Source organism: Phyllostomus discolor, chromosome 2 (assembly GCF_004126475.2).
Source record: "Phyllostomus discolor isolate MPI-MPIP mPhyDis1 chromosome 2, mPhyDis1.pri.v3, whole genome shotgun sequence".
Classification (NCBI taxonomy): domain Eukaryota; kingdom Metazoa; phylum Chordata; class Mammalia; order Chiroptera; family Phyllostomidae; genus Phyllostomus; species Phyllostomus discolor.
In genome coordinates, this window is record NC_040904.2 from 45,524,714 (window position 1) to 45,550,717 (window position 26,004).

The window sequence follows — 26,004 nt, forward strand, 5'->3', positions numbered from 1 at the left end:
GCGAGTCAGTGGGGATGGTGATCTGCCGAGTGGGTGCACCCTGGGCGGGACCCCACTCTGGGTCAGCTCCCTGCTGACGTGTGTGGATGCAGAGCCTGCAGGAGGCAGCCTCCCCGTGTTCAGGGAGCGGACACCACTCCAGCCCCGGCATGAGCCGAGCGGGGTGCAGGACCCCGGCGTCTTGGGCACACACGCTGGGCTCCAGGCAGCAGCATGGATCTGGGATCCTCGACTCCGGAGTGCTGCCGATTACACTGGTGTTCTTGAAGGGCCCCCCCCCCCCCCCCCGCAGAAGCCTGGGGGGAGTCTGGCCGGGCAGGGCGACGGCCCGCAGATGAAGCCAGCTCAGGGCGCACTTACGGTTTTGCCGCCCTTGCCGATCACCCGGCCAGCTGTGGAAGAGGGCACTCTGATGTGGGCTTCCAGCTTCACCTCTTCTTTGGGGTTAAAGAAGTTTTCTTCCTTCAGTTTCCCAAAGATCCGCCCCTGGGCCTGAGAGCAAGATGTGACCGATGAACCTCACAGCCACCTCGAGTCAGCAGTGCTGCTGCCAGAGTCTCGAGCCCAGCAACAGCACGGCCCAGCCCCAGACTTGCTGGGGCTGGGGTCTGGGGGGCCGTGTGCCCTGCTTCGGCTAGGGCACGGGCCTGGCAGTGCCAGTGCTGTGCAAGGTATGGAGTGCCCCAGCGTCTTCAACGTTTGCACACGCTCACACCTCTGGCAACTGGGGTGGGGGGTGGTGAGGGGCAGAACCGTGTGTCATTTCTGCATCCCTAGCACCTACAGATGCTTGTGTGAACGAATTCACTCGGGGAATCCTTAACTCCCTCCCACCATGGTCTGCCCAAGCCTGGTTACTGCGGGACCGCGGTGAGGGCGGCGGGGATGGGACTCTTATGAGCCTGATCTTGCTGCTCAGCGTCTAACTGCAAAGCCAGTGTAGCCAAGCGGTTATTGTTTTTAGGGAAAAACCAAAAAAACTAAAAAAACTGATACACCATTTAAATTACCTAAAATTCACCATTTTAAAGAGTACACTTCAGTGTTTTGGTATATTCACTTCATCGTACAACCATCACTACCCTCCAGGACATTGCTTCCCAATAACAGCCGCTGTGGGCAGTGAGTCCCGGCCCTCCCCGCCCCCGCCCCTGCAACCACTGATCTGCTTGCTCTCTGTCTGCCTGGACTCGCCCGTCCCGGACACCCCACACATGTGGAGCCACACGGTCCGTGGCCTTTCCTGTCGGCCTCCTCTCGGCGTGACCTGCTCCGGCTCCCCCCGCTGTGGTGCGTATCAGGGTGCCGGTCCTTTCTCCGGCTGCGGAATAGTTTATCGTGCGGGTTATTGTTCTGGAGCGGTTCCGCGTCTTAGTTTCGGCTTCTCAAATTTTAAATATTTTTAATGATAAGGATTGTTCTTTCCTAAATATTTCTGTTAGGAAACTCAAGTCATAATTTTCCTTGGGAAGAGAAAAGGGCAAAAAACCCAACCAAATAAAGCCCCGGCGCGCCCGCTCCCCCTCGCAGCGTCTCTGCACCCCCGCAGCTGGGAGGGCAGCCGTGACCACAGGGGCCTGAGACGCCCTTCCTCACAGCCACGGCTGAGGGGGGAGTGAGTCGGAGGAGGCGCTGTTCGAACTGGGCGCAGACAGATGACCCGCTGGTCCCTGGGAGAGAGCGGGGGAGGGCCCCGAGCGGAGGGAACAGCCTGGGGCGGGGAGGCCAGGGTGCGCCTGAGACCAGGAAGTAGCAAAGAGCCTTGAACATGCGTCTGAGGTGGCTGCTGCCTGCAGGGCTCAGGTAGCCCTTGGCACTGACCTTGAACTGGGCTTCGGGGGGCCCTGTGATGATGACCATCCTTTCGCTGACGTCTGGGCCTTCCGCCGGGGCGATCTGCAGGTCACAGGAAAGGACAATGCTGCTGCCTGGCCGCGCGCCCCAGCCCCTCTCGTCCTGGTGGCTGGCGCACACGCTAGCAAGGAACTATGGGGCTCTGCCTTTGCTTCGTCTGACCCCTGCTGCCTCCACTCTGGGGCTCGGGAAGTCACGGCCGTAGTGCCCAGGGCCCATTTTTGGAGTCTGGCCGCCCAGGGAGGGTTGGCAGCAGGCCCGCAGTTGCTGCCTGCCCCTGCCCCGAGCACCAGCAGGGACTGGCTGCCTTCCACCGAGGGAGTCAAAAGCTCTAGGAAAAGGGAGGTACAGACTGTGCCAACTGACCCAGGGCCCAAGGGGAGGAAGGCTCAGTCCACAGAGGCCTTAACGTGGAGGCGGCTCGCCGGAAAGGTAACTGTGCTCTACTTCTCGGCTCCCAGGGCGGTAGGCTATGCGTGACAGGGAGCTGGGGCAGGGGCGGCTAGGAGGCAGGCTGAAAGGCTAATTCTCGATTCACGTTGACCCAGTCAGTTCTGCAGTCCTGTCCACTTCCCAGTGACTCATGGCTGCCTGTCTCAGATGCTGCAAGAAACCCTCCTCCTCTCTCAATTGTCCGGCACCCACCAGCTCAGACCCGAGGTCTGAGCGTGGCATGTGACTCCAGCTTCACAGCGGCACTCCACAGGCAAACCCTCTGAGGACCGGGAATGCAGACCCCGATTTACGACGGAAGCAGATGGCACCCAGAGAGGTGAGGTGACTGCCAAGATCACAGGGCCCAGGCAAGGCCAGGCATTGGGTACCCCCGGCTGGCAGTGTCGACAGGATTTTGTGTGGGGCTCTGGAGCCTGCGGACCAGATGCTGTGCAGCACAGGGAGCAATGGGAGCTCTGTGTTTGCCTGTAACCAGAGCGTCTCTTGGGGTGCACCTCCCAGCCTCGGCTCCACCCCCTCCCACGTATTAGTTAGAAAGCTGTCCCCCTGCCTATTGGCCTCAAACGTGCCACTGGTTGTGGCCTCGGACCTCTGGAGAGGCAGCCAGTGGAGTTCCCTGCAGTGAGACCTTGCTGCGGAGACAGATGCTTTCAGAAGAAGCCTGTCAGGGTGAAGGGCATCTAGCAAGAACCAGGTCGACTTTAAAAAGTAGGCATCTTCTCTCACATACACTTGGCTTCTCTCCTCTCCCTTACCGCTCTGGCCAGAGGCAGAGGCAGAGGCTGAGGAAGGAGCGGGCTGTTAGCCCAGCAGAGCAGACACCCCACATGCCACCAGGCTGCCGAGTCCAGCCTGTCTTCCTGGTCCAGCCCTGCTGTCTCTGCCCATCTCAGCAGTCACCAGCAAAGTGACAGGCCACCACTTAACCTTCGAGGACATGAGGACTGGTAGGGAATGAGCCTGGTATGGCACCCAGGCAGCTGACACAGTGGGGAAATGCGGGACCAGAAATCAGACAACCTGGTCAAATCTCGGCATTCACATTCACTAGCTCTGCGGCCTCTGCTATATCACTGGTGCCTCTGAACCCCGGTTCCTTGGACACAACGGTAAATGGAGAGCTACTGCTGCAGTCAGCGCCAGTAGGTGCTCGGCATCCCACAGATCAGCAGAATATACACCCGAGAGCCAGTCCCACCACCCGCCTGCCTTGGCTGTGTCCCTGAACCTCTCTAACAGTCCCTTAGGGAAAAAAGGGAGGATTTGATGAGACGATCCCTCAGGTCCTTTTCAGTTGAAACCCTCTCATTCCATCTCCTGAGTGGTACCTCAGACCACAGGACTGAACACTGGGAAAGGCCTTTGGGGTGCGGCCAGCCCAGCGTCTTCCACACCTCACCTGTCCCACCATGAGGGCGGGGCCAGCACAACTCAGGCCAGGGTCTCACCTGCAACCCCACCACTGCCCCCCCGCCCCCCACATCTGAGGGCTCTCATCTAGACCATCCACTCTGCAGTTGGGATAAACGAGGCCTGGAAGGGGAAATGGTTTACCTAAATAAAATTCTTTTATGGTCTCACTGTGATCTTCATTCTGTATTACTCAGAGTGTTTTGGTTTTGTTTTTGTTTTTTTTCTCCAGCACACTTGCTGTGGGAGAAATTCCAGCTCTTCTTGGAGAGAAAGTGTAAGCCTTCTTTCTCTCCAAGTCATGAGACTTCTGGTGCAGAATTCCGGGCTGTCCCGTGGCAGCAAACTATTTTACGTAACAACGGAAACTCTGTTTCCGAAAGTGTTTCACGAGGCTTGGGACGTGCTCGGCATTCTGCCCGTGAGTCAGAGCTGATAGCTGGGCTTGGAGCCGGACCAGGGGCGAATAATCCTCCCCTTTCAGCTTCTCTGACATTCTTCACATTGTGCTCGAGGAGGCAGGATGTGGATGCGTAAGGGCAGCTACGCCTGTGCCCACAACCATCCTCATGAATCAGGGGCCTTCCTTCCGAGCCTCCTGCGGCCTGGGGCTTCGCATCGGGCTGTGCCACCAGCCCCGTGTTTATCTGTGTTTTATCACCTGTCGCTTTCAAAGAGGTTTGCACTCAAACTACTTTTTTTTCCAGAGTTCAAGGGTTTGTGAAGTGGAGACTACTTAATAAAGCACCGAAGCGCTGAAACCTGCTCAGTATACGATTCTCCACTTAAGCTCACTCCCTTTTTTGGGAAAATCCCTCTGCCTCTCAGTGGGAGGACAATGGCAACCCAAGGAGAACTGGGATGGCTGATCTATTACATGAATGCTCTTTTCCTAATTCAGTTGTTAGTTGAACAGAAATAGTTCTGGAGGCCGACTTTTCAGCTGGTGCCAGACTGTCCCCGGAGGGCACAGGAGCTGCCATCCTCCGAGGGCGAGGGCGAGGGCGAGGGCAGGACGGAAGGAGCAAGGACCGAGGGTGGGGAGAAGGAAGGAGGTGGAAGGGGGGTTACAAAAGGCTGCTGAGAGCAGCTTTACCTTGATGGAGGCACCTGCGAATCTCGCCAGCTGCTTAATGTGCGCCCCCTTCTTCCCGATGATGGCCCCCACGGCCTGGGTCGGGATGAAGAGATTCACGATCTCCTGCTCCGGGTACTGCAGGGGTGACACAAGACAGAAGACATTCCAGGAAGTTACCTCGCATCTCCTTTGAGCCACGTGGTGGGGCAGCCCCAGGGCCCAGAACATGGCCAGAAGGGTGCACGGGTTTTATTGCAGCTGAGGGCTCTGTGGGCAGGACGCTTCAAGGAGGAAGCAGAACACAAGCACGTGAGACACGACAATCCAAACGCAAGCTCCTCTTGAGCCTCTGCATGTGCTGGACACAGAACGTTCTCTCCATTCACAGGTTTTCTGTCACATACCCAAGTGTTTCACCCGTCTTCATCCAGGAAATCAACTAAACGTATGGGGCCTGAGCGCAGGGCGAGTAGCCGCTTTGTCAGAGGGAACGGGAAGCTGCCTGTCTGCCCTGCAGCCAGGAGTGGCACTTTCCCCAGAGTGGTGCCGTATTCAAAACAAGGCGGCCAATAAACCTGCCCAGCGACAGCCCAAAGGGACACCGGCGAGGCCACCGGGGCCTGTGCTGCAGGGGTACACAGAAATAGAAGGACCCCCCCCTTTGCTGGACCTGCTTCAAAGACCTTTGAAAACTCTGGCCTTGAGCCCAACACCAGCTCCCCATCTGACCTGCAGGACTGTGAGCATCAGCGGGACCGGGACCGGCCACCACTTCGAAGACCCTCTAGTGCACTGGGGCACTGGCCCGTCCAGTGTGCTTACAGCCTGCCATGTGTCATCCCCGGACGACCTGGCACCACAGGGCCTGGTGCCCACAAGCGCGAATTCACCAGTCAGTCCACCCAGGACAGCGTGGTGCCAGCCCCAGGGGCAAGGGAGAGGGGCGGGTGGGGCTGAAGGAGGGGCACTTACGGAGTGGTGATGCGGAAACGGGCCGAACTGGTGAGGGGGGTACAAGCTGGAGAAGTATCCGGAGTGTGTCTGCAGTGGGAGAGAAAGCGTCAGTCAGCGGTGCCCTGGTGGGCACTCACCAAACTCGGGGCAGCAAGATTGCTGCGCATGGCAGAGCTCTCCGCACCGCCACCTGGCCAAGCTCTCACCCTGCTCCACCTGGCCCTGCACAGCACATGGGGCTGGGCAGAGTGTTGAGCACTTCCAGCTGGGCCATGCTTTGGACTCCTGGGAACTTACCCCGGAGCCAGTGCACACTTGGGCACGGCTCTCACTCGCACCCACAGGGTCAGAGAGTGCAAGGGACACACCCAAGACTTTTACAAAACACACAAACACGCTCCTGGGCAGTCAGACCAGCGAGCTCCATCAGAGCGTTTCAGAAGGAAGGGGGAGATAGAGAAAAGAGAAACTCAGAGAGAGGCTGGGAGGAGAGAAAGAGAATGAACACATGGTGTGTGAGTGTGGGGCGGGGGGGAGCAGGGACGGGAAGGCTGATGTGGATGGAAGAAAACAGAGCTGTTAGGGAAGTTGCATTTAAGAAGGAGCTGCTTTCCTACTGAACACCTACTGTGCACTAGTCTGTGATAGGTACTTTGTGACTGTTCTGAAACTCTCCTGACCCTGACTGTCGTCTGTAAAACAGGAATATGTCTGACTTTACATACGTATTCCTATAGACTGGACACTGGCCACGGTCCCAAAGTCTAGTCAACGGCATTTTACATAAGGCCAAGTACATGCTGCCACGCCTGTCACCGGCTCTGAGCACTGATCCCTCAGGCCCGCCCTGCAAGGTAACCTCCAGGAAGATCGTCCCCACATCGGTAAGACCGGGGCGCAGCTTGGCAGTGAGGGGACCTACTCTCACCCGAGAGCCGTGGAGCAAGTCTCACGGGACCCTCCACCTCCTGAACCCCCAGCCGGACTCAGAGCTCTGGGCACAACTTCGCCTTATGACACATTGGGACAAAATGAAACTGTTCCCCGTTTTGAGCTTGGAGAGTGGACTGGCTTTGCAGGAAGAGAGATGAGCACTATTGGGTGTGTCTCCTAAGGGTGCTCTAGATGCCTGGGGGGTGGTTTACGGAAGGAGGGAACCCATTTCTGTAGGAGCCTTTGCTTTTTCAGACTTAGAGGCTGCAGCAGCACCTCCTGGCCACAAGAGGGGGCTATAAGACCAGTCTCTCTTCCAAGTTTTGAAAGGAAGCTCAAGTTTTGAAAGGACCAGGTTTGTCTGTCTTGGTCCTGCTCTTCTAGAAGAGCATCAGCTCTGGACCCGTCTCTGTGCAGGTCCCTGTTCTGGGGGTTGTCCTGGGCCATGGAGGGTGGGTGGAGAATTCCTGCAGGGTTTCTGCTCAAAGCTCTACCTTGGGGAAAGGACACGCCTGCCCTCTTCCCACCAGGACAGCCTTTTCTTTAGCCTATAGCAGAAATAATTCTTTTCTGAATTGTAATTTGCTTTTCCCTCACAAAAACTCATGTGAGGCCAAGAATACACAGGCCACAGTGTGGCTGCTATTCTGGGTTCAAATACTAACAACATAAACACTATTAAATTTAGACTTACTGCTTTGTATTCATGAATTACTAAGCTGGAAAACTGAGTGGAGACAGCCCTGAACTCAGCAATCAGGAGCTCATTCTACCTGAGGCTCTGCCATCTGTGTGCACAGGCTGGGTTTGGGAGTCGGAAGATTCAGAAGACCTGACACGGAAGCACTAGCTCTTTACAAGCTGGAATAATTTACTCAGCCTTGCTGAGCCTCATCCACAAATGGATTAAAATAATATTTAGATCTTATAATATTGTTGGGGATTCATGCAATCATCATTCATGCAAAAGATATTTGAGCATCTACTGTGTGTGTAGCACTGTTCTAGGTGCTGGGACACTACTCAGACAGAGGTCACACTGCTGCCAAGGGTCTTACGTTCTGCTGGGGAGGCAGACAAGGGCTGTGAAAAAAGTGAACAGGACGACGTGAGGAAGAGGAGCTGTGGCGACGGGGGGGGGGGGGGGGGGGGCGGGATGGCGGTGTTGGATGGAGTGGTCCTGGAAGGCTCCTGGAGGAGGCGGCCTCTGAGGTAGGAAGAGGTGCAGCCTCGTGCAAGGCACTGGGGAGGGAACATTTGAAGCACAGTTCTTAGAGACCCAGAGCTAAGGCAGGGGTTGGTCTGTTTGAAAAACAGAAAGCAGGCCCTTAGAGCAGCAGCAGGAGTCCACACGGCAGGACGTGCTGGGGAGGCAGGCAGGGCGAGCTCACGCAGGGCCTTGTGGGCCTGTTTGGACATGGATTTGACCCCAAGTACAAGGGATGCCACTGATAGATGTGACGTGGCATTCAGTAAGGTCACAGGAATGAAGACTCTATCACCAGGCACTGTGTGGCTGAATGGATGAGTACTTACTTACACCAAACACATGGCTTATCAGAGTGTACTTTCTATTCCCACCCGCCCAAGCCTGCACGGCATGTACAACCTCAGGTGGGAAGGGCCTTTGCAAACATGCTTAGACAGAATGGTCAGAAGAATCACCTGTCAACGACTGAATAAACGTTCTCTTTAATGTTTCCCATTAAAGGTTGTAGCCATTTGAGGAACCAAGGTCCCAGGGAAGGGGGTTCAGAGTGGAACCCCCAACCCCAATATGGCAGTCGGGCTCCCTGTCTGTTTGAGGGTCCCAGCAGTTTTCTGACGGAGAAGGTACTTTATTTTTGAGTGTTTCAAAAGCATTATGACACTGGGGAAGGGGACAGGAGGGGCAACGGTGAAGGTGTCACTGCCAGGGGCGCCCCACGCCCTGCCAACAGACAGGCGGCAGGGGGGCGGCCACTCCAATCCGCAGTTTATTTCCCGATCTGAGTTTGGGGGAACCGGGGCCTGCTTTTCCTCTAGGCCTGACTGTGTGGGGGGGGGGGGGGGGGGGGGGGGGGGGGGGGGGGGGGGGGCGGCGGGGCGGCAGGTAGAGGAGCACATATCAAACACTCTTGTGAAAATTAAAGAGGGAATTAGAAACAGTTGGGCTGCTTTTCCCGGAAGAACTGTCAGGTCCTCAGTTCCAGGCTGTTTTGTGTGACCACCTGCTGCGTGACTTGGGCGCTCCTCTGCGTCATGAAGAAATCAGGGGGAGGTAGTGGAGAGGGCAGGGTCAGGCATACAAATCACATTAGAAAATGTAAGTAGCTTTTAGCATGAAGACAGAATCATGACGTTCTGCAAAGGGGGAAGGTGCCCCCTCCAGGGAACCGGGGACACACACATGGGACTGGGAAAGGCGGCAGACTCGGCTGGAGGGGTTGGGGTCGGGGTCATGGGCAGAGCTTTCCAAGACTCAGACCGTTCTACCCTGGTCTGTCTGAGTCCCTCCTCGCATTCCTGTTTATCCACCTCTGTGCGCTCTCCCAGGACGACCTCCGGAGCTGATGGGAACTGGTAGCATAGCAGGAGGTGGAGCCAAGGTTTGAGGGCAGATCTCTTGTTTTGGAGCCTATGGTCTTGACCACTGCATCCAATACTGCTCGCCTGGAACATTCCCAATTCCCCGGTCAGGCGGGGCCCACGGTGCACGTTATGAGAAAGCTCTAATATGTTTAGGTATCAGGGCTCTGTTGAGTTTATGTAAATACATGAAAGGAAAACTAAAATTCCTTAGATGTTTGTAGAGATAATGGCATGAAAGAGGGGAACGAGGCAAGCAAATGACCCCCGTGAATCACTTCAGGAAAGGGGAGAATTTCTGCTTCAAGTCTGCCTGACTTCCTGGTGGGACTCAAGAAGACTTGAGTGGACTGCGATGAGAAAGCACCAGAGAACCAGAATGATCTTAGAAATTAGAAACGTGATTAGTGAAGTAAAAACTCAGCAGCACCATATAAACAGAACAGACACTTCAGAAAAGCCAACTGGTGCCTTAGAAGATTAAGGCCTTTAAAACAGAAAGATGGAATTACAGACACGAAGGAAGTGCAAAGATTTACTATCCATGACATGGGAACTCCAGAGAGAGAGAGAGAGAGAGAGAGAGAGAGAGAGCGAGCAGTGGAGTTAGGAGAAGCAATACTAAAACTAACCACAGAAGCAAAACATTTTCCCAAGCCAAAGAAAATCTCGAACCTGCAGATCGAAGGACTCAGATTCAGATTTCTGAATTCCAAGGCTAAAGGCAAAATAATAACAAAAGGCAAACCTCTTACAGACGGAAAAAACAGCTCACCTACAAAAGAACGAGAATGAGGCTGGTTGCGCACTTACCTGAAAAACCAAATGCAGAATGTTTTCAAAGTTCCAAGGGAACCCTGAGCCTGGCATTTCTAAATACCCAGTTGGACTTTCACTCATGAGTGAGGGGAAAAGAAAGGCATTTTCAGAATAGAAAGGTGTAGAAATTATACTACTTATGTATTATTCCTGAAAAAAAATAGTTTGAGGGAGTATTCCAAACAAACAGAAACTAGTAACTCAAAAAAAATCAGAGGGTATGTAACGCAAGAAACTGTCTGCAGTGAGCAAAGAAACCAGTAAAAGTATATCGTTAATTCTAAATAACCGTGGATTATGAGATTGTGTATTCGTTAAGGAAAAAAGCTGATTTGGACTGAAATTTGAGATCATTTCTAGAATAAGATGGCCAAGCACATTAATACATAAAACCTGTTAGAAATAAAGAATTTGATGAAACCATAATCATAGTGGCAGGACGGTAAACTGCTTTGAAAATTTAAGTCACACAGAGAAAAAAAACTTTCTGTAGAGGTTACAAGCCATAAACTGGACGCTTGCTTTTACTGCTGCAAACCCAGCTTTGAAGCCCAGTAGCAGACGGTGCCTCCTTCCAAGTGCCCAGGATTTAAAAAAACTGATCGTGGATGAGCAAGGCCACAAAAATCAGAATGTTCCCATCACATTCTCTGCATACGAAGCACAGGAAACAAGTGCAAGATAACAAAAAAGAAACACTTAACTGCTTAAAAACTTAAAGAAATGGAAAAAGTCCTAGCAAATCCAAGTTAGGAAAAAAAGAGAGAAAACACAAATATACAGCTGTGGGTAAGAGGTTTACAGTTATAATACAAATAAATGATGTAACAATAAATAAGTAACACAAGAAAAACTGCGTTTCACATGCTCACAATAGTAAACCTACTTTTGCCCACGCCTATACAGTGTGAGGAAGTAAAAGAGATACAACCACACGTGTGGAGATTTAAAAGGCAGTGGTCTGCTCTGTACAACATTATGCCAATACATATAAAAAGACAGATGGAATAAATACTTTTATAGGAAAATATAAATCAACAAAACTATGTCAAAACCTATTAATAAATTGAAAAGCTTACTAGTGCTAGAGGCCCAGATGTTTCACAAAATAGTCTTATCAAATCTTCAAGAAGCAGAAAACACCCACATATTCTCTCATTTTCCCATGCACAGTAAAAGGTAGTCATCTTTCCAACTCACTCTTTGAGGGATAAATAACCCCGCTGTTAAAACTGTCAAAGAGAACATAAAACCACAGTGATCGCAGCGTGGAACGAGACGGATGTGGAAGAGCGTCCGGGAGTCTCGGAGTGGGAATTCCATGCACGACAAAGCTGACATTTCAAATTGAGCGATAGAATGGTGTCTTACTCCATAAATGATTTCAGGAAAATTGGCTCTCCGTTTAGGGGAAAAAAAGTCAGATCCCTATCTCAAAGTATAAGTCAAAATAAATTCCCTTTGTGTTACAGACATAAATATAAGCAAAAATTCCCTCAAATCAGCAACTAAACATTATTGTAAGGCAACGCAGGGGTGAAAGAAGGTTTCTTCCTTCGCATGACATTGAAAGCAAGAAGTCTATCCATGAAGGGAAATATCACTTACTTAGCTACTTTAATTCTTAAAATCTCTGCATGAATTCTGTTGAAGGGAAATCTGTAAGAATTTAAATTGCATCTACCCTTTGATATAGTAATTCCAATCTTAGAGAATTTTCTTTTGCATATACTTACACACTCGTGCCAAGACTTATGTATACAGATACTCCTTTTGACACTCTGTAGCAGAGAAAAGCTGGACACAACCCAAACCTCTCAAAATCGTGTCCCGGTTAGAAAACTAGAGCAAAATTCATTCAATGGAATAGTAAGTAGCCATTGAAGAGAAACAGGTCTAGCAATGGAAAGATGCCCATAAAAAGTAAAGAAATAACTTGTAATTCACTGCGCATGACATGACCCCATTCATACATTTCAACAACACAACTAGAGGTACGCTGAGAAAACATTTCAATATACGTGTAAATGTGGCAGCGCTGTACTTCTGGAGAGGGGCTGTTGGGTAACCTTGAGAAGAAAGGCTGAAGGGAAACACGTACATTTTACTTGATGCAATCATTTGTTTCAAAGTGTATTTACTTTAAATCACTACGGCACAGGGCACCACAGGTAACGCAAAGGGAAATGAGAAGTGGTTGGACATTTACGACACGACACATGGTTAGCAGCTTTAGTGTGTGATCAGCTGTTACAGATCATTAAGAAAAAGGTGGGAAATAAAGATGATGACCCCTATTTTAGATTATTAGTTTTAGAAGTGGTTTTTTTTTTAAAGATTTTATTTTATTTATTTTTAGAGAGGGAAGGGAGGGAGGGAGAGAGAGAGAAACATCAATGTGCAGTTGCTGGGGGTCATGGCCTGCAACCCAGGCATGTACCCTGACTGGGAATCGAACCTGTGACACTTTGGTTCGCAGCCCGAGCTCAATCCACTGAGCTACGCCAGCCAGGTCAGAAATGGTTTGTTTTATTATGCCTTTTCCCCACCATTTGTGTTGTTAGGGTGGAGAGGGTGCCTGGCTTTATGTTACCTGCTGAGGCAGTATGCACAGTCTTTTTTTTTTTTTTTTAAGATTTTATATTTTTAGAGAGAGAGGGAGGGAGAAAAATATCAATGTGTGGGTTGCCTCCTGAGCACCTCCTACTGGGGACCTGGTCCACAACCCAGGTGTGTGCCCTGATTGGGAATCAAACCAGCAACCCTTTGGCTGCAGGCCCAACCCACTGAGCCACACCAGCCAGGGCAGTATACACAGTCTTTCTGCTAAGAAGTGAGGCGGGTTTCAATAACACGGAGTTGTACCATGCTTGGTCATTCTCATATCTCACAGCAAAGATACAGGGACATGCACCTCCCACAGCTGTCAAGCTCCTGGGAGCAGCCACAGTCCTTCCTGACTCACCTCAAGCTCCTTCTAACACATACACACACACACCCCAGCTCCTTCACACACACACGCACACGCACACACACCAGCTCCCTCTAACACACACACACCCCAGCTCCCTCTAACACCCCCCGCCCAGTTCCCTGTCTCTCTCTCTCTCTCTCACACACACACACACACTCCACCTCCCTCTTACACACCACACACACACGGCTCAATATTGGGCCCTATCCTTAGTTTAAAGGAAAATGGATATCACTCTAAATAAATGATACGAAGATTTAGAAATGACTCAGAAGATCTGCATATATACAAGACTGCAGAAATGCCTAGGTTCTTGTGACTAAGGACATGGGTGCCAATTCAGGTCCGCATTTTGTTGGCAGAAGAGCAGAGGGGTCCACCCTGTCTCTCTACAGATACTCCTAGGAACTCTCCCTCCGCAAGGCCTGGACCCGAGACCCCCATTCAAAAAAAGGGGTGGCTAGGGTGATGTTCACCACCCTGGTTCTTCCCATTTAAACAATATAAACATTGGGAGAAAGTTAGTTTTGCTTCAAAAATAAGCTGTATGTATGGACAATTTGGAATTAAAAAAGCTGTCAAATACCCTGAACCCCAACTTGGTAATGTACTGATTCTGAACAAAGCTTGGGAGCAGGAACAAGTAGAAAATTCGTAAAATTCACATTTCTTGTTAGTAAATTGTAATTCAAACAATAAATGGTTATTGAGAACCCAGTAAATGCCAGGCACTGTGCTAAGTATTTTGAAACGAACACCGTGGATTATTTTCTTTTAAAAACTGCCCACTATTAAAATATAATGCATCGGCATTGTAGATATAGTTGGGAAAGAGACACCCTAATACTTTAATAAATGAACAATATTCATAAAGATTTTATTTGAGCTAACAAATCCTTTTGGACAATAAATAGGCTTATCATTAGTGAATTTGCTAGTGGTTTCTTTCCTAGCTAAGACACACAGCATGTTTAAGAGCACCTGTGTAGAGGAGGGCTAGGCAACATGAACCTCTCTGAGGAAGAAGCCCTAGGGAGCGCTGGACTCTGCCCACAGTCACCTACGAGTACGGCCTCCAAGTTAGAGCTTTAGCTCGGATTCTGCCCAGCAGAGCCACGCTGCTGCCTGGAGGTGCCCGGAGCAGAGCAAGCCCCTGAATGCTGAGCTACTTACAGCGAAGGGGTGGTAGGGGGGAGCGGGGGGAGCTCCTCGGGGCCCTGGTGGCGGAGGCAGCACGGACAGTCCTGTTGAAAAGATGCCAAGTGCGCTGAGGTTCAACCCCGGGATCAGATTGGCTTGTTGCTGGGAACAGAAATGGAGAAAAAGATGAGGGGAGGAGACCGGAGCCCCAGCTGGCCTGGGTCAACCTCCACCTCCGGTCTGGACGGCACCAGTGACTCCTGATGAGCTCCGCCCTGGCCCTGTGGACCCTCTCCCCACTCTGCTGCTGGGGTGGGCTCCCCAAACCTCAACTTGACCACTCCGTTCCTTTGAAGTTCCTCTGCCATTCTTGAGAGTATCTATACATCTTATCAGCAAACGGGGCTCTTCCTGGGGACCCCAACCTGCCCTGTCCTGGTCCTCTCTCACCTCTGGCCCGTGCGCCCTTTGTCCACCCTGTGAGGAATGAGCTTCTCTCTCTCCTCACTTCACCTGAGCTTAGGTGTCTTCTTACCTAGGAAGCCTTCTCTCACCCAAAAGGTTTCGGCTCAAATGCCCTTTTTGTGCTCTCCTGACATTCCGGGAGTTTCTTTAAAAGAGTGCCCGTCCCATGTATGTGGATCACCTGTGCAGGTGCCGCGCCGCCCCGCCCCCTTCAGACCACTTGTGGTCCACAACTCCTTGTGGACAGAGACTGCCTGACCTGGTGGTGTGTGCTCAGTGCTGGGGCACAGCAAGCACCTAGTAAGTATTTGTGGAATGGACATGCTTTAAACATGCTGGGTTTCTAGTCTTTTTGTAACTCTGTCCGGGGAAGGAGCAGGCCCTTCGTGACAGCACGCATGCGTGTAACCTCCATCGTCCAGATTCAGGCCGGTTCACAACTCTGGCTTGTGCACCATTTAGTTGCCAGCTTCGTGGTCATCTTGCTGGTTTATTTCACATTTAAACACGGAGATGCTCACAGACTAGAGGCGAGGTGGTCCCCTCACCACTTTAAGGTTTTTTCATGAAGGTTGTGTAAAGGTTACTTTATTCCTGCACCTTCTAATTTTTTCTTCCTTGTATTTGCCCTTTTCCTTTCCTAGATGGCAAGACCTGGTTTTATGTTCCAGGATCTCTCAGTCGAGTGAAGACTGCCTCGCTGGGGCGAGTGCCCGCACGAACAGCTGTCCGGCTGGCTCTCTCCCGTTGCGCTTGTTCAACGTGGATGGCAGCTTGCTTTCTGTGAACTGGACTACTCTGCCAACTCACTGTCCTCCGTCAAGTCCCTGTACAGCTTGCACATCGTCATCCTCTCGGATGAGCCTGGCTGAACACTGTACTTCTGCCTCAGCTCTTTGGAAAGAGAAGACGTGATCTTCCTGCGAATGTGGGAAGATGCATCGAAAGGCTTTCTGAGGTTCTTGCTCTGGGCAGAAGTCAGAAGGGACTGAACTTCATTTCGGCCACTGGCGCTTCAGTGATGGCCGCACAAGCGATGGCACTGAGGTGTGGTCGCCCGCTCTGGCCTGTGTCCACCCTGCCCACCCTCTGTCTCCCCACACCACTTCTATTTTTTTAATCTGTGGCTAGGGTCACCTAGTAACTTGCCTTCTTTCAGAACATTTGATATAGTAGAGCCAGAATCCTCAACCTTTACCCAACGTAATATACAAAATCTAGCAGTTTCATCATTCACCTATCAACGTGTGGCTTTGGGACAGACATGAATGAATCTCAGGCTCAGAGGACAACAATGGGAGCACCCAGACCCTTTTGGAGAAAGAGATGTTTATTGTAAGACGTCAAATGCCAAGAGATGATGATGAGATCACTGGATGACACTTCCACAGACAGACACACACGGATGGGGAGCGCGGGCCACGCTGGGGTCCTCTCCCCATCCTGTCTCTGGAGTGCCATGTGATGGGGGCTGCGAGGGCGGGGGACACAGCCCTGACCCGAGGAAGGGAGCAGGGACCATGGGATGTGCTGCAGCGAGGGAACGGGGTTTAGCCCACACAGCTCTTTGTCAGCACCCACTCCCCTGTGAAATGGCACCAGGCTTGCGATTCGCCACAGGGCATCCACAGGGGCGGAGAAGTGGGTGGCGGTCCAGATGCAACAAAACAGGCCAGGGGCTGGTAACTGTCGAGGCTGAACTATGGACGTGTGAGAGCTTATCACAGCATCCTTCCCTCTTCAGTGTATGTTAGAGAAGCATTATCATAGAAAATAAAAACATTTACTGAGTGGAGCCTTGCTGATTGACAAATATTTTTAAGGCTTCTGATGCCAGACTGGGGTCTCCCTATTACCATGTGGGAACTAGATAGCAGTAACAGGAAGAAGAAACACTCTGTTAGGAGAATTAGGGCTGAGGTAGCTGACAACATATATTGCACAGGTGGCAAACACAAGGCCCCCACCTTGTTTTATCCAGCCCGGCACCTTGTTTCTACCTGGCGGCACTGCCGAGCTTTCACTTAACTGTTAAGGAGTAGTTACATTTACACAGTCCTACAGTTACATTCGGCCCTTTGAAGGAGACCACCAGGCTGAAATGGCCCCCGGTGAAAATGAGTTTGACACCCCTGATTAATTGGGTCACCTAAAAGAGCAGATCAATAAGCAGGAAATAAAAATCAGAAGTTAAATTTAAAAATATTTAATTTTTAAATTGGAAAGTGAAAAAAATCCCACTTTCCTAACATACTGGCTATTTTTCTTTCTCTAGGTAGCCTTCCAGTCATTTTGACCCATATACTTCACATAACTTTAACCCTAGCTACATACTCTTTTATATATTCTTTTCTAACTGACACGATATCGTAGACAATTCCTCATTTTAAAATCTCCCAAGTTACGACTTTAATGGCTTCACATTATTTTGTCCAGTGCATTTATCATAATTTACTAGTTGGTCTCCTGATTATTGTAATGCCCTTGCCCCAAGAAGGCAGGAATAACTAACTGCCTACCTATTTTGAGGTGCTTCTTCACTATGTGAATGACAACTATTCTCAGAGAGGCTTGGGTTCTCCCCGAAAACACATGTGAAAACCCACAGAAGGAGGCATCAGGCACTTACATTAACAGCCAGCATATCATTCTCAAAGGCCTCACGCAGCTTCTTCATAATCTCCGTCTCGGCGTGGGCACAGGCCGCGACCGTGCCCTTCACAGTGATGGTTCTCTCGGGGTTGTAAATGCTCAAGTCCTGCAAGCTGGCCACCGGGAGAGAAAGAGAAATTTCCTGTTTTCAAAAGGAAAAATAAATCCCAGAGGATCACAAACAAGTCTTGGTGGAGAAGGTGGGGGAGAAGACTGGCTTTCCTCATCAGATTCTGTGGTACAGAATACCTGCTATTTTACCTCAAATCTTTGCAGTGACTTAGATCCTGTCTGTAGTAAAATATGTTTGTAACTATTTATGTATTTGTTTTAGTGGAAATAGTTACATCACTTATAATTACAGTCCCATTTTATAGAAAAGCAGACGAAAATGCCAAAAGTCTCCCCCACGGGGCACAAGAATCTGAATGAGTGGCTTACGATGAGATTGTTATCTTGGTCCCAGTCTCATGTTCGATTTTCTTCAAATTTCTGCCTTCTTTTCCAATAAGTCTTCCAACCAAGCCATTGTGGGCCAAGATTTTCAGAGGAATCTCTTCAGCTCTAAAAGAGACAATCAACAATTTAACATTTAAGGTGGACACAGCAGTTGCTGCCCAAGAGCTATTACCCTGTGTTTTTTTAGTTCTCACAAACAGAAGCTGTTTTGTTTAGGTACCAAGTGGTGATGGGCTTAAGAGGAGGACTTTCTTACTAATGCCAGTGCATGGCTTCTCATTAACACAAGCCAAGTCATTATAATTATACTCCCTTGCTGTGATTGGTTGGAAATAAGTCCATGAGGTAGATATGGCCATTGAGGTATAAGTAGAACTCTGCTAGGTGACTTTAGGAAGGTTTTCTTTGCTCTTAAAAAGGAACAAAGGTTGATGACATTAGTCAGATGGCCGACTAGAAAGCTTCAGGTCCTCCTACCCCCACAGAGACACCAAGTTGATACCAACAGACAAGTCGAAATACTTCCGTGAGAACCCTAGGGAGCAGCTGAGATGCTATAGCACCCAGGCTATTATAAAACCAAGAAGGGATTCCAGAAAAGGGGGAAGGAAAACTGTGGTATTTGGTGAGCCTGTTCATGCTCCTTCTGCTACACAGCATAGCGAGGAGCAACTGAGAAGCAATTCTTCCTACCAGGGCTCTTCCCTTTAAAACAAAAAGACTGGACCATGAGCCCAACACTCTGGCTTGTCTGGGGACTGCTCAAGAGATTGGCTTCTCTTACTCCTCAAGTGGAGTGCTGACGAGACTGGCTCCAAGTTTGGAAGGTGCTAAAAACACAGGTAGAGTAGGTTAGGGCTGCAGTTACACAGTCAGAAGCCAGGGGGAGAAAGAGATCAAAGAAGGTTTAAGGGATCTAGAACCTGCAGCCCAGCTGATTAGTGAAGGTCTTCCCCTGAATGAAGCTAACATGCAAAGACTGAAGGGTGGGTTTTTTTTTTTTTTTAAATGTCTAAATCCCAGTGAAGAAATTACAAGGACTAAAAAGAAATAGGGAAACATGGACTATTTGAAGAATCAAAATAAAACTCCAGAAACTGACCCGAAAGAAATGCAGACCTATGAACTACCTGACAAAGAATGTAAAACAACTCAATGACCTAAAAGAGAACACAAATGACTAAATGAAATCAGAAAAATGATGTGAACAGAATGAGAACCAATAATGAGACAGAAACTATAAAAAACAACCTAACAAATAATAAAGCTAAAGATTACAATAACTGAACTAAAAATTTCATTTAAAAGGTTCAACAACAGACATAAACAGGCAAAATGAAATATCCACAAATTTGGGGGACTGGTCATTTGAAATCATCAAGCCAGAGGAGAAAAAAATGCAGAAAAGCAAAGAGAGGCTAAGAGACTTGGGAGATCCTATAAAGCGGACTGGTATATGTATCACAAGAATCCACAAGGAGAGAATGAAAGAGTGAAGAGCTTATTTAAAAAAAGAATGACAGAAAATATTCCAAATCTAAGGAAAGAAACAGACATATAGATATAAGAAGCTCAAAAACTTCCAACTAGTGTAAATCCAAAGAGAACCACACTGAGGTACATTATAACCCCAGCGTGTAAAGTCAAAAACAAAGGACAATCCTTTTTAAAAAACTATTTTTTAAATTTATTTTTAGAGAGAAGGGAAGGGAGGGAGAATGAGAGGGAGAGAAACATCAATTCATGAAAGAAACATCAATCGGATGCCTCTCACACACCCCCAACCGGGGACCAGCCCACAACCCAGGCATGTGCCCCAACTGGGAATCAAACTGGTGACCTTTCAGTTTCCAGCCTGGTGCCCAATCCACCGAGCCACACCAGCCAGGGCACAAAAACAATCTTGATAGCAGCAAGATAAAAGTGATTAGTAACATACCCAGGAGTTTCCATATTATCGGTGGATTTCTCAGCAGAAACTTTGCAGGCCAGAAGAGAGTGGGATGATACATTCAAACTGCTAAAAGAAAAAACTGTCAACCACGAATACTGTATCTGGCAAACTGTCCTTCGAAAATGAAGGAGAAATTAAGACTTTCCCAGATAAACAAAAGCTGAGGGAGTTTATTACTATTTGAACAGCTCTACAAGAAATGCCAAAGGGCATTCTTTAAATTAAAATGAAAAGACAGTAGATAGCAACACAAAGCCATATGAAAATATAAGATTCTCTAATAAAAATACACAAATACAGTAACCTGCACTATAGTAACTTTGATGCATAAAATTTAAATGACAAAAACAAAGGTAAATATGTTAATGGGTATACAATACATAAAAATTAAATTGTGATATCAATAGTGAAGTAGAGGTAGAAGAAGGTACAAGGGGAATGGATAAATGGTGATAGAAGGAGACTTGACCTAGGGTAGTGAATACATAATACAATATACAAATGATGTACTACAGAATTATATACCTACATAATTTTATTAACCAAAGCCACCCTAATATTCAATTAAAAAAAGTAGAGGGTGGAGTTGTAAAGGAGTAGAGTTCCTAATGTAAATGAAGTTAAGCTGTTCTCAGATTAAAATAGAATGTTGTAATTTTAAGATGCCTTATATAACTGCAGTGAGATATAGATATATACACACACACGTACATACATACACACACACCCTTACAAAATATACACAAAAGGAAATGAAAAGGAACCAAAGCATATCACTGAAAAAGAAAAGAAAACACCCAGAAACGAAGACACCAAGGATGGCAGTAAGAAAGGAGAGGAGGGACAATAAAGCTACAAGACACAGAAAAACAAGTGAATGAAGTGGCAATTCTCAGTCTCCTCTATTAGTGTTCACTTTAAATGCTAAGGGATTAAACTCCCCAATCAAAACATAGCTGAATGATTAAAAATCTAAATAAAATCAAATCTCAAATCAACAATTTTATACCTCAAGAAAATAGAAAAATAAAGGAAACCCAAACTAATATGAAGCAATAATAAAGATTAGAACAGAAATGAGCAGAATAGAGAGACAAAAGAAAATATAAAACCAAGAGTTTGTTTTTCTGAAAATGTAAACAAAACTGACAACTCAGCTAGATGAACTAAGAAAAAAGAGAACACTCGTATAAAGTGAAAAAATAAAAGAGAGGACATCCCAACTGATGCCACAGAAACAAAAAGTGATTATAAGAGAACACTCTCAATAGTCACATACCAACAAATTGTATAGCCTAGAAGAAATAAATAAATTCCCAGAAACAAAGAAACTACCAAGATCAAAACATGAACAGAAAATCTGAACAGACAAATAATGAGTAAGGAAATTGAGTAAATAATCAAAAACCTCCCAACATGGAAATGCCCAGGTTAGATGACTAAAATCAGTCTTTCTCCACCTCTTCCGAAAGACTGAAAAGAAGTGAACACGTCCAAGCTCATTCTATGAGGCCAGCTTTACTCTAATACTAAAGCCAAATGAGACACTTCAACAAAAACAAAACAAACAAAAAACTACTGACCAACATTCCTAACGAGAATGTTGATGCAAAAATACCTGAAGAATGACCATCGGATTGAATTTGAAAGCATGTAAGAAGGATACACACAATGACCAAGTGGGACGTACTCCCTGAAGGCCACGGTAGCTCAATATAGAAACATCAATCAATGTAATGCACCACATTAACAAAATGAGAAACGAAACCCACATGATTGCCTTGATTGATAGAAAAAAAGCATTTGACAAAGTTTAACACCTTTTCATGTTAAAAACACTCAACAATCTAGGAACAGAATAAAACTACCTCAACATAATAAATATCATTTGTGAAAACTCCACAATGAACTTTGTATTCAATGGTGAAAGACTGAAAGTTTTTCCTCTAAGATCAGGAACAAACAGGATGCCTGCTCTCACCACTTCCATTCAACATAGTAGTGGGTGTCCCAGCCAGAGTAATTAGTTAAGGAAAAGAAATAAAAGTGTCTCAATTGGAAAGGAAGAAGTAAAATTATCTCTATTCACAGATGACATGATCTTCTATGTTAAAAATCCTAAAGATTCCACAAAAAGCTGTTAGAATACACTAATTCAACAATGTCATGGGATATTGTGTTTCTATCCACTAAAAATAAACAATCTGAAAGACAAATTAAACAAATAATTTCATTTATAATAGCATCATAAAGAAAAAAATATTTAGGAATAAACCTAACCAAGGAAGTAAAAGACTTAAACACTAAAACACAAGGCACTGCTGGAAGAAATAAAAGACAAGAGAACACAATGGAAAGATACCCTACATTCTCGGACTGGAAGACTTAATGCTGTTTCGATGTCCACCCTACCTAAAGTGCTACAGATGCAATGCAATCCCTATCAAAATCTCAGTGGCAATTTTTACAGGAAGAGAAAAATTCATTCTGAAATTTGTATGGAATTTCAAGGGACATTTAACAGTCAACCAATTTTGAAAAAGAACAATGCTGGAGAACTCATTTCAAAACATATTACAAAGCTATAGTAATCAAAACAGTGAGATGTTGGTATCAAGACAAACCAATGGAATAGAGATCCTAGAAATAAACCCTCACATATATGGTCACATGATCTTTGCCATGTGTGACAAAGCAAAACAATGGGGAAAAGACAGTTTCTTCAACAAATAGTGTTGGGAAAACTGGATATGCATAAGAAAAAAAATGAGGCTGGACCCTTATCTTCCTCTATATACAAAAATTAACTGAAAATGTTTTAAAGACTTAAATGTAAAACTGAAAACTACAATATTCCTAGAGAAAACACATGGGGGAAGTTTCATGACACTGAACTTTGCAATGTTTTTTTAAAAAATAGATTTTATTAATTATGCTATTACAGCTGTCCCATTTCCCCCCTTAATTCCCCTCCACCCTGCACACCCTCTCCCACCCACATTCCCTCCCTTTAGTTCATGTCCATGTGTCAGTAAGTTCTTTAGCTTCTACATTTCCCATACTATTCTTGCCCTCCCCCTGTCTATTTTCTACCTACCATCTATGCTACTTATTCTCTATACCTTTTCCCCCTCTCTCCTCCTCCCACTCCCCTGTTGCTAACACTCCATGTGATCTCCATTTCTATGGTTCTGTTCCTGTTCTAGTTGTTTGCTAAGTTTCTTTTTGCCTTTGTTTTAGGTGCAGTTGTTAATAATTGTAGGTTTATTGTCATTTTACTATACATTTTTTAATCTTCTTTTTCTCAGATAAGTCTCTTTAACATTTCATAAAATAAGAGCTTGGTGATGATGAACTCCTTTAACTTGACTTTATCTGGAAAGCACTTTATCTGCCCTTCCATTCTAAATGAGAGCTTTGCTGCATAGAGCAATCTGGAATGTAAGTCCTTGTCTTTCATGACTTGGAATACTTCTTTCCAGTCCCTTCTTGCCTGCAAGGTTTCTTTTGAGAAATCAGCTGACAGTCTGATGGGAACTCCTTTGTGGGTTACTGTCTCCTTGTCTCTTGCTGCTTCTAGGAGTCTCTCCTTCATTTTTACCTTGGATAATATCATTATGATGTGCCTTGGTGTGTTCCTTCTTGGGTCCAACTTCTTTGGGACTCTCTGAGCTTCCTGGACTTCCTGGAAGTTTATTTCCTTTGCCAGAATGGGGAAGTTCTCCTTTATTATTTGTTCAAATAAGTTTTCCACTGGTTACTCTTCCTCTTCCCCTTCTGGTACCCCAATAATTCGGATGTTGGAACATTTAGAGGTGTCCTGGAGGTTCCTAAGCCTCTCCTCATTTTTTTTTAATTCTTATGTCTTCCTTCTTTTCTGGTTGTTTGTTTTTTTTCTTCCTTCTGGTCCACACCATTGATTTGAGTACCAGTTTCCTTCCCAACACTATTGGTTACCTGTGCATTTTCCTTCATTTCTCTTATCGTAGCCTGAATTTGTTCATCTAATTTGCCACCAAAATCAACCAAATCTGTGAGCATCTTGACCACCAGTGCTTTGAACTGTGCATCTGATAGGTTGGATATCTCTTGGTCACTTAAAAAAACTGGCTCTGGGGCTTTTATTTCTGTTTGAGCCATCTTTTTAATTTTTTTTCCTTTGGTCTGGTTGTGCCTGTTATGTACGAGGGGCGGAGCCTTAGGTGTTCACCAGAGTGGGGCACCCCAGTCGCTGGGTTGTGACGTTGTATATGTGGGTGCGGGTCCAAGAGGGAACAATGGCACTTGCTCCACTCTTTGTGGGACCTCAGTCCCTTTCTCTGCTTCCCCCGAGCAAACTGGGCCCCTCTGGTGTCAGTTCCCATGTAGGTGGGCTTGTGCACACTGTGGGACCCTCAAAGGACCTCTCCTGAGAGGCTGGGAGTCCCTCCCTGCTCCTCAATCCCCACAGTGTCCTCAAACAGTGCCCCAAGGCTCTATTTCCCAGCACTGGGATCCTGGGTTGCATGCAGTGCCTTGCTTCACAATCGCCACCTTGCTGGGTCTGCTGTTTGCCACCCCTCGGCTGGAGTTTGCCAGCTGCCGCTTGCGCACTCTGGGTCCACCTGCGGTGGTCTTGCGTGCAGATGCCTCATGCGCCCGGTCCCAACGGTCTCCGCTCTCCATGCTGCAACCAGTGTCCAGCTGCCTGACTCTGCCCCTCCTACCAGTCTGGATGAACGTGTCTATTTTCCTGGCTGTCCGACTTCCATTCAGATCAATTTTCTGTCAGATCTGGTTGTTATCTTGTTTCTAAATTGTTGCTGACCTTATTTTGGTTGTGCGACGAGGCACAGTGTGTCTACCTATGCCTCCATCTTGGCTGGGACACAACGGTTTCTTTTTTAAAAAATTTCTTTATTGACTTTTAGAGAGAGAGAGACAGAGAGAGACAGAGAAATATTGATGTGTTGCTCCATTTATTTATGCATTCATTGGTTGATTCCAGGGAGATCAAACCCACAACCTTGGAGTTTGGGACAATGCTTTAACCAACTGAGCTACCCAGCCAGGGCCTCAGTGGTAGATTCTTATATGTGTTTTGACCAGAGACAGAACCCCCACCTTGGTGTATCAGATGGGGCTCTAACCAACTGAGCTACTTAACCAGGACCTGCAGTGGTATCATTCTGGATATGATACCAAAGCATAAGCAATGAAAATAAAAAATAAAGAAATAGGACTATATCAAACTTAAAAACTTTTCTGCATCAAAAATATAAACAATAGTGAAAAGACAGTCTATGGAATGAAAGAAAATATTTGTATATCTGATAGGGGATTAATATCCAGAATATATAAAGAACTCCTACAACTCAACAATAAAAAAAATCAAATAATCTGTTTGAAAATGTGCAAAGGACTTGACAGACATTTCTCCAAAATGATCTGCAAATGCCAAAAAGCATAAAAAGGATGCTCAACGTCACCATCATAAAAGAAATGCAGACAGCCCTGGCTGGTATGGCTCAGTGGATTGAATACCAGCCTGTGAACCAAAGGGTCACTGGTTTGATTCCCAGTCTAGGGCACATGCCTGGGTTGTTGGTCAGGTCCCCAGTAGGGGGCACACGAGAGGCAACCACACACTGATGTTTCTCTCTCTCTCTTTCTCTGTTCCTTCCCCTCTCTAGAATAAATAAAATCTTTTAAAAAAAGGATAAAGATGGCTTCTATTTAAAAAAAATGCAAACAAAAAACCACAATGAGTTACTGTGAATACAAAATACTACCTCATTCCTATTAGTTTGGCTATCAAAATAACAGAAAACAGTAAGTTTTTTTGTTGGTGAGAATGTAGAGAAATCAAAACCCTTGTGCACTGTTGGTAGGAGTGTAAGATGGTACAACTGCTATGGAAAATGGTATGGAGGCCTCACGAAAAAATTAAAATAGAACTACCCAGCAATTCCCTTCTGGGTATTTATCCAAGAGAATTAGGAGCAAGGTCTCAAAGAGATCTTCACACCCATGGCAGTAACAGCACTTCACAATGGCTGAGAGGCAAAAGCGACCCAATCAGCAATGGACGAGTGAATAGACAGAACGTGGTATATACCTACAATGAAATGTCATGCAGCCGTAAAAAGGAAGGAAATCCTGCCACATGCTACCATGTGGATGAATCTTGAGGATATCGTGTAAAGTGAAAAAGCCAGTCACAAAAAGTCAAATACTGTTCGATTCCACTTATCTGAGTTCTCTAAAGCAGTCAAATTCATGGGAACAAAAAGCAGAGTGGTGGCTACC

General features: G+C 47.1%; 1 protein-coding gene across 7 annotated transcripts in view; it reads right to left on the bottom strand.

The window, feature by feature from the left end:
* The window catches only part of IGF2BP2 (insulin like growth factor 2 mRNA binding protein 2), a 155,220-nt gene that overhangs the window by 4,451 nt on the left and 124,765 nt on the right, over positions 1-26,004 (bottom strand). For 3 of the 7 annotated variants that reach the window (XM_036017806.1, XM_036017803.1, XM_036017807.1), the window contains 8 exons: positions 19,702-19,782; positions 17,745-17,867; positions 17,281-17,416; positions 14,220-14,348; positions 5,771-5,839; positions 4,817-4,933; positions 1,822-1,896; positions 361-492 (listed from right to left, as the gene is read on the bottom strand). In XM_036017806.1, coding sequence (XP_035873699.1) covers positions 361-492; positions 1,822-1,896; positions 4,817-4,933; positions 5,771-5,839; positions 14,220-14,348; positions 17,281-17,416; positions 17,745-17,867; positions 19,702-19,782 — 862 coding nt within the window. The remainder of the gene's footprint in view (positions 1-360; positions 493-1,821; positions 1,897-4,816; positions 4,934-5,770; positions 5,840-14,219; positions 14,349-17,280; positions 17,417-17,744; positions 17,868-19,701; positions 19,783-26,004) is intronic. The other 4 variants (XM_036017804.1, XM_028504841.2, XM_036017805.1 and 1 more) reach the window with 4 other exon arrangements.